At 36.4% G+C, this 12,283-nt stretch overlaps 1 protein-coding gene across 1 annotated transcript in view; it reads right to left on the bottom strand.

Annotated features, from left to right (window-relative positions):
* The window catches only part of CFAP47 (cilia and flagella associated protein 47), a 212,668-nt gene that overhangs the window by 100,332 nt on the left and 100,053 nt on the right, over positions 1 to 12,283 (bottom strand). Inside the window, exons 41-45 of the mRNA XM_088144456.1 lie at positions 11,127 to 11,209; positions 10,748 to 10,893; positions 9,531 to 9,639; positions 5,574 to 5,800; positions 4,659 to 4,836 (exon numbers count right to left, since the gene is read on the bottom strand). Of these exons, the coding sequence (XP_088000582.1) occupies positions 4,659 to 4,836; positions 5,574 to 5,800; positions 9,531 to 9,639; positions 10,748 to 10,893; positions 11,127 to 11,209 (743 nt within the window). The remainder of the gene's footprint in view (positions 1 to 4,658; positions 4,837 to 5,573; positions 5,801 to 9,530; positions 9,640 to 10,747; positions 10,894 to 11,126; positions 11,210 to 12,283) is intronic.

Genomic DNA, 12,283 nt, shown 5'->3' with positions numbered 1-12,283 from the left:
ATCGGGGTATACATTAATGGGATTGCTAATCATAATTAAGATCATGAAAAATCTAAGATCTCAGCACCATCAATGTCAATGTACAATTGTGCACTTACAAAAATATAAACACTGACCTCAAAAACTTCTTGTGAAGTTGCCTCACATATCACAAAAAGCTAATAACTTATGAAATCCTCTTCAAATGATGTAACATAACATGGAGATAGAAGCATTACATTATAGGAAAATTTTTAACAATTGAGTCAAATTAATGTGCTATAGAAAATCTGTGTTGAAAAACAAACTATTGATGGTGGTGTAAGCAAATTATATTAAACTTGTTCACTGAGAAAGAAGATGTTAAACTATGCATCCCCTGAAAACAACTATTTCCATCCTGTCCCCTCAGAAGACAAATATAAAGATGCTATAAGAGCCATTTTTGTTATATGAATCAGAAACAGATTTACTAGACTGGGTAAAGCACCAACAGGAAAAGTTAGCATTTTCTGCCTCAGCATCACAATCTATTGGGTGAAAAACAAGGTTGGGTTCCTGCACCATTGCTCTTAACCTAGAGGGAGCGTGCTCCATGTCCCATCATTAAAGTTATGCCATCTTTTGGGGCCTCAGAGATGTGTGTTTTCTGTGGCTGCACTTGTCCAATGGCCAAAAGTTCACATGGCCTCGACTCTGTTGTAATTTAGGAAAGCCCTAAAAGTGTAGCTTTTTAACAGACCCTGGGGTAGGAGAGTTTACTGGGATTTTATTCCTTGTTATATATCACCTAGAGCCATTTGGACAAATGAGACAACTTATACACTGAAAAAATAAATAACTGGGAGATTCTAATCATGAATCTCCCCAGTTGTACTGGTATGTGGGAATGGCCTTGGGAGACAGGAGGAAGACCCACAGCCTAGGCAATGGTCTGATAAGAGGCAGCTCAGTCTGCAGCTGGGAGAACGCATGAGAAGGGACCGTCCTAGTTTTCCAGAGAAAAGAAAGCAGGAGAGAAATACTTTCAGTCTTGCAAGATTCTGTTAATGTAACCTTACAATAAACTAGGATTAGTTCATCTGGATGTGCTTCTTGTCTGGACTACTTTGCAAGGATGACACCAGTTCATCTGACTGGTATCTCATAATCTGAATTATGGAAGAAAACTAGAACTAGAAAGTGAAAGAATACCACACTGGGTTTGTAAGATATGACTAAAGCTGCAATCCTACATCTACTTACCAAGACCAAGCTTCACTGAACAGGTATACATAAGTTAAAAGTAAAGACTGGCTTGAGTTGAGCAAATGCTCCATAGGGGGCTCTGGTTGTGTCTCTGTCCATTGTTACAAGCCAAACAGAAGCACCAGCTGGATGTGCTTGGAACTGGAGCTTGTGCACAGTTTAATAATGAAGTTCAGCAGATTCCAGGGATTGATCCCTGTGTTCTAGCGGGAGCCACTTCATAGGGTTCTGTGTGTCCCACTGCCCTCCTTAAGCCAAGCCTTCTGTTTGTGACAGTGCAGCTTGGTGACTGAAGGACATATCCATGTAGTTTTCTTGAAAACAATATGCAGTAGATGTAGATTACCATTGCTAGTTCTGAGATCTTTTTTAATCTCTTGTAATTTGCTCAAGAGTTTGATCAGCTTTATAAATTGTTCCTTCTTGTTGGTCTACTACTTTGATGGACAAATTTCCTTGCTAATTCCTGATTAGAATATTTTCTTGTAATGTCTTCATTAGTAATTGGACTTTTGAAAATTAAAATTCACTAACAAATTAAGTCTTTTACAACTGACATATGCAAGTAAGTGGATATAATAATTTTTGGAGTTAATAGTTCTCTTAAATAGAACTCTTATTTAAAGAGAATAACACACCATTGTATTATGTGCATCCAATATTACTAAGCTATCAAACAGATTATAGATTGCACCTTAGCTTCAAATTTATATGAAATAAATTAGCTCATTCTCTCATAAAGATAAGATTAATGACCTGCTAATTTATGAATTACCTCTTTTCTATTTTGTCACCAAGTTATTATCCTCACTGGCTATCTTTCAGAAAAACACTCACATTTGTCAATTAGAAAAGCAATACAACTAACTCATTTCCATATTCCTGGCACATAAATACATTTTCTTTGAATGAGATTATAACTGTCTCTTCTCATTTAAACAGGAGCACAGAAAATATCCAAATTAAAACAAAAGCTAATTTTTCAATATAAGAACTTTTGCTCTTTTAACACAATGCTGACTTAATTTATCTCAAAATATGAGCAATTTTTGACATTTAATATGTTGAAGTAAATCAAACTTCAGTAATAATTTATAGAGGATATGTTTTTTTCATCATCAGTGTAAGTTTAATTTAATTTCTCTAACCCCCATATTTTATTTTATTTTATTTTATTTTAATTTATTTTATTTTTCTCCCAAAGTTTATAAAGAAATTAAGTATTCATTTTATTTTATATGGCTTAATCCTTTTGGCTACATGTAGAGTTTCTTTTCATTATAAGACTGCAATCTGGTTTTGATACTTAGACTTAAATGACACTCAGTCTAGCAACTAAGAAAATAAACTTGAGGAGCAGAACAGTTATAGTTTCTCCTTGAATGTATTTCATTTCCATCACAGACAGATAATAAAATGGCTTAATAATATCCTGTAGGTCAAAATAAAAAAGAGGAAGTAATAGCATATTCAGTTCTGTAATATTATTGTAAAGACTGTAAACAGATCTAATAAAACAGATCTGCATATATAAGCAGTTCTTAACATGAATGAAGGTGCTAAATCCAAATGTCCTTTCCATTTGTATCCAAGTGTCATACTCATCTGACCATAACTAAAGTAACTGGGTATGACTTTTGTTTCAAGAAAGAAGTGCATTCACTTGGCTTGTTTCTAGGGCCAACAATTGTGATCCACAATTAATGGTCATAATTACAGTTGGATACCACTGCTAGTCTGGGACCTGAATACTTATATACAGGTAGTCCTCAGGTTACAATGGCAATTGGGATCAGGAACACTACTGCTAAACAATGCAGTCGTAAAGTGTGATGTCATGTGACTGTGTTGCTTAGCAATGGCATTTCCAGCAGTCCCAACTGCCATCATTAAACAAGGACCGCGTGGGTCGTTAAGTGAGGATCTCACATGATCACAACTTTTGACTTCCTACTGGCTTCCCCACTGACTTTGCTTGTGAGAAGCTGGCAGGGAATGCCAGAAATTGCGATCATGTGACCACACGGTTGCTGCGATGGCTGGAACTCTGAGGAGCCATCCTCCCCATTCAGCACTGTGGTAACTTTGAACAGTTGCTGAATGAATGGTCATAACCTGAGGACTGCCTATAATCTCAAAAGTTTGCAAGTCAGAGCATTTGGAGGTTATAAAAATAAAGTTATATTACTACAGGAAAATAGATAATCTGATCCAAGAATCTCCTCTATTATCATACTTTGTATTTAAAATAGGATATGACACCCATGGAATATTGCTAGAAGAGAGACAGAACCATAATAATATTGTATTAAAAAACAGATCTGAAGCACCAGTAAATTACCATGAAATAAAATATGTTTCTGATTACATTCTGCACTGGACAAGTATCTGAGGCAAAGTTCAGATGAAAATATGAAACTGTATTTTCATGTAGTTATAAAGATATTCAAGAAATTTGAATTCTAGCTAGTGCTGTTAAATAAGCAAATATATGTTTCTTGTAACTGAGCACAGAAAGTAGACCTATCAAATTTAGAAATAGGAAGCACAAAAGGCATATAGATAGTCCTCGCTTAATAACCATTAATTTAGTGACTGTTCGAAGTTATGATGGCACTAAAAAAAAGTGACTTATGACCAGTGCCCAAAATTACAACCACTGCAGCACCCCTGGGGTCACATGATCGTGATCTAGGCACTTGGCAACCAGCTCACACTTACGACGGATGAAGCACCTGGTGACACATGATCACCATTTGCGACTTTTCCAGCCAGCTTCCTGCAAGCAAAATCCATGGGGAACTGTGTGATTCACTTAATGGCCACATGATTCACTTAATGACCACAGTGATTCGCTTAAAATCTGCCGCAAAAAAGGTTGTAAAATTGGGTCTGGTCACACAATGATTCATTTAATAACTACATAGCTTAGCAACCTAAGTTCTGGTCCCAACTGGGGTCATTAAGTGAGGACTACCTGTATTTTGAAATATGTTTTGACTTAATACATTCTGGACACAATTTTCAGTTCATTAGAATATTTTAAACACACAAGTTTACAGTAGGTTTATATAAATGCCTATTCAGAAGTGAACCCTACTGATAATTGAGTTATTCCCACATTATGTTTAGAATGGCTGCAATAGTATGGATTACCCCAGAACTGGGAATATTATAATGGAAAATAAGATAACCACCTTGTAGCCTACAGTAGTCATGATGACTTATAAACAACTCCAAACTAATTCCTTTCTGCCCAATATTGAATGTGTACTACTCACTGGGTATCTCTTTGCTACACAAAGCTTAAGATAAAATTTTGCAGCAAAGCAGGTGGCACCTGAAAAAATATTCAGATAAATTGAGTCCTAGGATCAGATGGCACTTAATTCTTAATTTTGTTTTAGTTGCACTAATCTGATGCTTCTTACCTGCTTCTTTGTCAAGCCAACGGTCTTTTTTTCTACCCTTTGAGGAATTAACTCTGCTAGATGCTAACACAGGTATATATATTTTTGAAGGAATTTCAAAACACTCAGGCATGCTCACTTCAACTTTATATTCAATACATTTTTCAGAGAATAAAGGATAGTTGTGCAGAACATCTTCCTGTAAAAAATGGGATAGATATAGATTTAATAACCTGTGTGAGGATCCTTATTTTTACAAACAAGATTCAAAGAAAAATATGGGATTATATTTAGAGTTCACCTCTGAACAGCTGTAATTAATAGCTGAGAAATCTTTCTTGGATTTTTTTTTTAATACACCCTAGTACATGACATGTCAAAAGGAAGTTAGAATAAATGTATACAGAGTTTCTTACAAACTTAGAAAACCTTGAAACATAAAACCCCCTTAAAACTAATAGCATGAAAGAGCAGAGAAATACAAAGTGCTCAGGAGATAAGAATATTAATTTTGCTATTTAAATAAAAAATTATTCCAAAGGGAGCCAGAACATTATTGTCCATTATATTTCATTAGTAAATCCAATTCAGACTGACTTGCTTCGGCTAAGATATGTGTGCTATAAAACTGCATTTATGAAAACAACATGTTCCTTAATTCTTTTTTCTGCTTATTTTCTAAAATAGCAACACAGGAAAAAGTCATAAATGTCCCATTTTGCAGCATTCTGGGTAAAAAAAAAAATTTTTTTTAAGCTTTGGTGATTTTATAACAGAAGGGAGAAAATTAGACTCCAAAAGTTGATAGATAAGAGAAGGACAAAAAGTGCCTTTTCAAACTGTTTTATGTGCAATAAAAATCTGCTTAGCTATCAGTTTTAAAGGTAATGAGTGAAGCAAAATTGTACTCATATTTTAAATCAATTGTATTTTCACCTCAATTCTTGACAATCCTAAAGCTGCGACTGCAACTCGAACACTACTGCTCTCAAGTGTTCCTGTGGCCATTCTTCGCTCATATTCCAGAGCAGACATGTGTTGCTGTGCTGCGATAGCCAGAGCTTTCTCTCTCGCTTCATTGATCAAAGGGATCTTCAGCTTTTCTTGAAGTATATCAGTAAGGTGGCACTTCAGATAAAGAACTGGTGGTGTTTCTCTCTGGCCTGTAATACACAAAATCATTTGTCATCTGCCTTTTACTCACACTGCAGAAAAGAGAGTAAGCGAGAGAGAAAGATTCATCATTGCAACGGGATGTTGTGCCTCCTCTCTGTTGCTCTAATGCTGAGTAGGAAAGGGTAGCAGCATCATAAACTTCCCAGTAAAATTCTGCTTATGCAAGTTAATTACAATATGCAAGTATTAAATCTGGAACAATAGCACTGGCTTTATTTGCTTCTCTAAAATAAAAAGATGAGTTGGATATAATGGAGAAGTTTAGCATAGCCAACAACCAGTGTTGCAGACTTATCTGTCAGCAGGATTTCTGTTCCTTTAAAGACCAATGTGAAGTTTTCCATAATAGTGAAAATAAGTGAAAAGATAATTTTAATCAACTGATTTTTTTTTAATTAAAGCCACTGAAAAAAAAAGTTAACGTTTTTTCACTTATATTACACACTGTCATTATACAATTGAACATCAGGTTGAGAAAACTATCGTTTAAAACAGTTTAAACAAAAACTGAAGTGCTTTTAAGACTGAGGAAGGATTTCAAAAAAGGGTGTAAGTGCTTTTAAATGCAGAATAAGAAACAAAATAAAATATACTTTTCACCAGAGTAAAGAAATACAGTTTAAAATGTGCCAAAATGAAGCCATGATCAACTCGATGCAACCATTCCAAAGCATAAATATGAGAGAAAAACCATGAAATACGTTTAGTGATTGGTGCATGGCATACAAAGACCAATGTTTATGTAAATATGTGGTTGACAAAGTCATTTCCAGGTTTACAACTGAAACAGCTATTCAGAAGCATAAGAACAAAAGTAAATTCTGACTGTGAAAAAAACTGGATGCACTTAAAGAGAGACAGATCAAGTAAACTGTTAAGAGGCATTGCATGTCCTATTGACAATACAAACCACCAAATCCAGTACAATACAGTCCACCAAATATAGTATGGTTCAATCCACCAAATACAGAAACATGTCTTTAAACCAATAGTATTCAGAACTGTAGAAATATTTCTCTTTGATACAATTATATCAGTGTAAGCCCTGTTCTGGAGAACCTAGAGCACAATGACTCCATGAGCATCAATCCCTTACTGACAGGACAGTTTTTTTGTTGTTTAGTCATTAAGTCGTGTCCAACTCTTCGTGACCCCATGAACCATATTGCGCCAGGCCTTCCTGTCCTTCACTGCCTCCCTGAGTTTGCTCAGTTTCATGCTCATTGCTTCAGTGATGCTATCTAACCATCTCATCCTCTGCCGTCCTTTTCTCCTTTTGCCTTCAATCTTTCCCAGCATCAGGGTCTTCTCCAAAGAGATCTCTCTTCACATTAGGTGACCAAAGAATCTGAGCTTGAGCTTCATTATCGATCCTTCCAATGAGCAATCAGGGTTGATTTCCTTTAAGATTGACTGGTTTGACCTCCTAGCAGTCCAGGGGACTCTCAAGAGTCTTCTCCAGCACCATAGTTCAAAGGCATCAATTCTTCAGCGCTCAGCCTTCTTTATGGTCCAGCTCTCACAGCCATACATTACTATTGGAAAAACCATAGCTTTGACTAGGCGGATCTTTGTCGGCAAGGTGACGTCTCTGCTTTTTAATATGCTATCTAGGCTTGCCATAGCTTTCCTCCCAAGGAGCAAGCGTCTTTTAATTTCATGGCTGCAGTCTCCGTCTGCGGTGATCTTGGAGCCCAAATAAATGAAGTCTGTTACTGCTTCCATTTCTACCCCTTCTATTTGCCAGGAATTGATGGGTCCAGATGCCATGATCTTAGTTTTTTTAATGTTGAGTTTCAAGCCAGCTTTTGCACTCTCCTCTTTCACCTTCATCAAGAGGCTCTTTAGTTCTTCTTCACTTTCTGCCATTAGGGTGGTATCGTCTGCATATCTGAGGTTGTTGATGATTCTCCCTGCAATCTTAATTCCGGCTTGTGATTCTTCCAGCCTGGCATTTCTCATGATGTACTCTGCATATAGGTTAAATAAGCAGGGTGACAGTATACAGCCTTGTCATACACCTTTCCCTATTTTGAACCAATCGGTTGTTCCATGACTGGTTCTAACTGTGGCTTCTTGGCCCGCATACAGATTTCTCAGGAGACAGGTAAGGTGGTCTGGTACTCCCATCTCTTTAAGAATTTGCCACAGTTTGTTGTGATCCACACAATCGAAGGCTTTTGCATAGTCAATGAAGCAGAAGTAGATATTTTTCTGGAACTCTCGTGCTTTCTCCATGATCCAGCGAATGTTGGCGATTTGATCTCTAGTTCCTCTGCCTCTTCGAAACCCAGCTTGTACATCCGGTAGTTCTCGGTTCATGTATTGCTGAAGCCTAGCTTGTAGGATTTTGAGCATAACCTTGCTAGCATGTGAAATGAGTGCAATTGTGCGATAGTTTGAGCATTCTTTGGCATTGCCCTTCTTTGGAATTGGAACATAAACTGACCTTTTCCAATCCTGTGGCCACTGTTGCATTTTCCAAACTTGCTGGCATATTGAGTGTAGCACTTTAACAGCATCATCTTTTAGTATTTTAAATAACTCAGCTGGAATACTGTCATCTCCACTAGCTTTGTTGTTAGCAATGCTTCCTAAGCCCCACTTGACTTCACTCTCTAGGATGTCTGGCTCAAGGTCAGTGATCACACCAGCATGGACATCAGAGACATTAAGATCTTTCTTGTATAGTTCTTCTGTGTATTCTGGCCACCTCTTCTTAATCTCTTCTGCTTCTGTTAGGCCCTTGCCTTTTTTGTCCTTTATCATGCCCATCTTTGCACTAAACGTTCCTTTCATATCTCCAATTTTCTTGTAGAGATCTCTAGTCTTCCCCATTCTATTGTTTTCCTTGATTTCTTTGCATTGTTCATTTAAGAAGGCCTTCTTATCTCTCCTTGCTATTCTCTGGAAATCTGCATTCAGTTGCTTATATCTTTCCCTTTCACCCTTGCTTTTCGCATTAGAATATGCTTGAATCACAATTCATGACAGAAAGGTCACCTGTATAGTAACTGCAGCAATTTCAAGACAATTCGTTGTATGAATCCATGCAAAGGAAATGAAGGCTACACAAGTCATTACCTTTGAAAATTACAATTACTGATTAGTACAGTAACCTTTCTTTCTCTCTGCCTATTGCTTCTATGGATACCAGTTTGTGGTCATTATCAACCACCAATAAATTCTAATGTCAGCATTCCTGGAAAAGATTAATTGAACAAAGCCAATTTAATCTTGGTAAACCAAATTAAACTTTAGTCTAATATAAATATCTTTAGAAGTATTTAGGTCTCCTTTTTATTTCCCAAGAATAATATTTTTAAGCTGTTTCTATAACTTCAAAATTATTTCAGGTGGCTTGAACAAGGCACATTTCCCAAATATGTTCATGTTTAGGATCATTCACTTGAAACAGTGCTTACATAAGTAATAGTCACAAATAGCTTTTACTGCTTGCAGTAGTATTCACGACTATATATGGCACCTATGCTAAGACAACTGGAAAAGAGGCTTGAACTAATAGTAAGAATAATACATGAAACTAGTCTCTGGTTAACTGTACAAGCACAAAGTTGGCATGTGGCAATAAGTACTTTATAATTAAAAAATGATTATTTGAAGAACACATACATACATCAAACAGCACATTATCTTATTTCTTGCTACTGTAAAAGCTTCATTACACCCCAAAATTTAATGTCTGTAGCCCCTTACCTTCACATATGCTATTAATGCAAAGAACATTTGGGCTGTCCATTGGAATTAGGCTTGAAGGCAGTGGCAAGCCACATATTCCTTCCACCAAATACAAAAATTCCCCAATCTGAAATACAAGAACGTATGCAAGTTTGGTCTAGTGGTTAAGACACCAGGCTAGAAAGCAGAAGACTGTGAGTCCTAGTCCTGCCTTAGGCATGAAAGCTGGCTGGGTGACTTTGGGCCAGTCACTCTCTCTCAGCCCAACTCACTTCACAGGGTTGTTGTTGTGGGGAAAATAGGAGGTGGAAGGAGTATTAGTATATTTGCCGCTTTGAGTTATTTATAAAAATAAGAAAGGCGGGATAAAAAAAAATCTAAAAAGTGTATTTGGTTAGGTCGGGTGTGTTGTGTAGTACTGCTGCCATGGTTTCTTTTGTTAGTTCTGGGTCTATGGATGTAAAGAGTGCTGTGATGTTGAATGAAATCATAATTTCATCTTCATCTATTTTTAGGTCCTTGATTTTCTGGAGGCACTGTAGTGGGGAGCTGATAGAATATTTGTTCCTTCTGTGAGATCTCCAAGCTTTTTTGTAAGTTCGTTCCCTATGTTGTATGTTGGGGTCCCTGGTAATTATACAATTGGATGAACAGGTATACCAGGCTTGTATATTTTTATGTACTGCATCCATGCCAGTAGCTGGCGGGGGAAGCTACATATATAAACAGGGAACAAACCCTACACTCCCTTGCACTGATGATGTTACCTTGTTGGATAATGAAATGTCAGCAATCAAACAACCAAGCTCAGAGAGCACCAAGGACTCCACTTATAATCCAACTACAGGCAGTCTTTACATCCAGTAAATTAGTAGTGTCATTATAAAATTTGAAAAAACTTGACCTCCTCCACTAGCTCTTTATGAAAGTTTTAACTAACTGCTTAATATGGGGGCATGTTTTCTGGGGAAAGAATTCTAGTAGTAAAAATATAGTAATACTTTCTTTGATGGAAAAACATAATTTTATCAAAATCCCAAAACAAACAGTAAGAGAATTATAATCAAATATTATATACTATGTTATTATATATACAGCATATTGTTCAATGCTATTAGTCTTGACATTACCATTCCACTTCACTGAAATTAAGTTTAAATTGCACCACATTATTTTTTTCATTCTAGTTGTCACCATGATGGATTTAATCCATTTCAGCATTCAATGAAATTTACCTGCTCATTGACCAAAATTATCACACAATAACGTTTTCCCATCTTAAAAGGAAGATAGCAGAGATCAAGGGTAGTAGAGTTCTCTTGGTCCAGAAATATTGTATCCAATGGACTAAAGAACTCTTGCAAGCAGTTGGACTCATTAGCTGTCAAAACATAATTGAGAGGTTTATATGCAATATGAAAGTTAAGAAATGATTGGCAGATATCTGAAACATTGCAATATTAATGTTTTTTTAAGTAGTGAAATGTACAATGTAAATGAAAACTAATTAATTGGATTGGGAGTTACAATGTCTTACCAGTTAAAAAGAATAATTTGCAAAAATTTCATGCATATTCTGGAAAACTAATAAGAAACCAAAAAGAGAACATTTACCAGCATTGGATTTTTCTTCCTGATTATAAAATCCACATACACCTATCATATCACGTGAACACTCTGGGATATCTGCTTCAGAACTAAGCAGAAAGAAAAAAAAACAGATATGATGCAATGAAATAACCTGAAATTTCAGTTGTTAAAGGCAATTTTATTTTAACATGGCTATATTCAGAATAGCAGTTTAGGTTTTCTTGACAGCACAGATTTGATGCAACAATGAATTACATAACATCAGAAATATGTATAATGCAGTATAAAATTAAATATCAGGATTGTGCAAACTTTAAAAATTAGTATCTGTACATTGCCCAAAGTCCGGTTTGAGGAGGAATTCATAAATAAATAAAACTTTAGTAAATAGAAATTATTGAGAAGTGTTTTAGGCATGACCATGAACATAGCACCTTTCAGTTACACATTCAAGTGGTCAACTTGTTTTAAGCTTCTGCACCAGCCTGAAAAACATGCCACTGTTGTAAGGAAGCACATCATTAAAGCTAAAGTGATTCCTAAAGAAATTGTACCATTTTTTTCAGATTCATACGGAAGCCTGAATGAAGTCATGTTGCTTTAATGAATAGCAGAGAGTTGCTGTCTAAGAATTTACATATGGACAGAGTGATCCTGCTCCGGAAATCATGATGATGCTATGCTAAATTCCAGCTAAGCTTGTAAAAACTAAGTCTGCTATAATTGGTGGGGTATATTTAGGTTGCAGACAAACTGTCCTGTTTCATGGTCAAAAGCTGGCTATAAAATAATTGCAAGAAGCTTTTCAACAAACAAGGATGCGAACAGAGCTCTTTTCAGAGTGAGGGGTTGAAAGCTAAAAAAAGAAAACAAATCTGTTTCACCATACCAAAGGAAGTATACAGTTATCCAGAATGGTCCCAAAGAGGACAATACTGATTATGGGTGTGACCCCACAAGCTTACTACTTTTACAAACAGGGAGGTCTCCACCAGCATATTTGCCTACCCACCTGCCTTTTTCCATGCCAGCCATGCCTTGACAACCCAGCAGTGTGGCTGATAATAATGGTCTTGTGAATGGTATATATGTCACATTTTGCTGCTCCTTCCACTAAAGCTTTCCTGCCTACACTTGTCTCTGTGTAGTGCACTCACTCAAACTCATTGTGCCAGCTATTT

The sequence above is a fragment of the Python bivittatus genome, unplaced genomic scaffold (genome assembly GCF_059951505.1).
Source record: "Python bivittatus isolate LINGU-HERP-01145 unplaced genomic scaffold, Pbiv_v1 ctg000350_np1212, whole genome shotgun sequence".
In the NCBI taxonomy this organism is placed as follows: domain Eukaryota; kingdom Metazoa; phylum Chordata; class Lepidosauria; order Squamata; family Pythonidae; genus Python; species Python bivittatus.
This window is presented reverse-complemented; position numbering and strand designations above follow the sequence as displayed.